The sequence below is a fragment of the Mastomys coucha genome, unplaced genomic scaffold (assembly GCF_008632895.1).
Source record: "Mastomys coucha isolate ucsf_1 unplaced genomic scaffold, UCSF_Mcou_1 pScaffold18, whole genome shotgun sequence".
NCBI lineage: Eukaryota > Metazoa > Chordata > Mammalia > Rodentia > Muridae > Mastomys > Mastomys coucha.
The window spans coordinates 85,632,064-85,632,858 of NW_022196900.1; the positions used below are offsets into that span (position 1 = coordinate 85,632,064).

General features: G+C 63.3%; 1 protein-coding gene across 1 annotated transcript in view; it reads right to left on the reverse strand.

Annotated features, from left to right (window-relative positions):
- The window catches only part of Kiaa1522 (KIAA1522 ortholog), a 6,820-nt gene that overhangs the window by 2,036 nt on the left and 3,989 nt on the right, over positions 1-795 (reverse strand). The window contains 1 exon segment of the mRNA XM_031377028.1: positions 6-795. This exon segment is cut by the window's right edge and continues 387 nt beyond it. Coding sequence (XP_031232888.1) covers positions 6-795 — 790 coding nt within the window.

Consider the following 795-nt stretch of genomic DNA (forward strand, 5'->3'; position numbering starts at 1 on the left):
GATACGGAGGCCCCAGGAGATCGAAGGGATGTCACTCGATCTGGTTTGGGGGGCTGAGCCCTGCCTGGGGAAGCAGGAGCAACTGCCAGACCCTTGGGAGGGAGAGTAGGGGTTCCACTTTGGCTTGAGTATCCACTTGAAGGTGAAAGTGTCCGTTCCGGGGAACGTGGGGGACGTCTGGAGCCACCTGGGGACAAACCAGAGCCCCAGGTTCCCGCTGAGCTGGGTGGACAAGATACTGCCCCTACCCCTGAAGACCCACCTGTGGTGGGCGGGCGAGGCAGCTGTGGCTGCTGCTTTCGCTCAGGTTTGGGCGGCAACCCCAAGGGCCCATCAGGCACCACTGAGCCCCGCTGATGGAGGGAGTATGTCCGGCGGGGAGGCGGAGGAGGCCGTTTCATCTTACGCAGGGACACACTCCTGCCAGATAACTGCCCACTGCTTCGGATGCTGGCTGTGTCGGAGACCTCAGCAGTGCTACCCCCGCTGGGGGAGCCTCTCCCACTACCCCCTGGAGGGGGGGCCACATTATTGCTAGCTACAGAGCCCTCCGGCTGGCCCTCGGAGCCCCCCTTAGAGGAGAGAGTGGACCCATCGGACACAATGGTCTCGGAGGACTGAGAGTGGCTCCAGTTGTCACTGGATGAGGAAGCGTTGCGGCTTCGGGGCCGTGGACTTGAGGCTGAAGAGAAGCGGCCCAGGGAGCGAACCGAAGCTGGACTGGCAGAAAGTAAGCTGCATCGGCTCAGAGTGCGGAGACTGCTGCGGCCCAGGGCCACCACATCCACCGTGGGT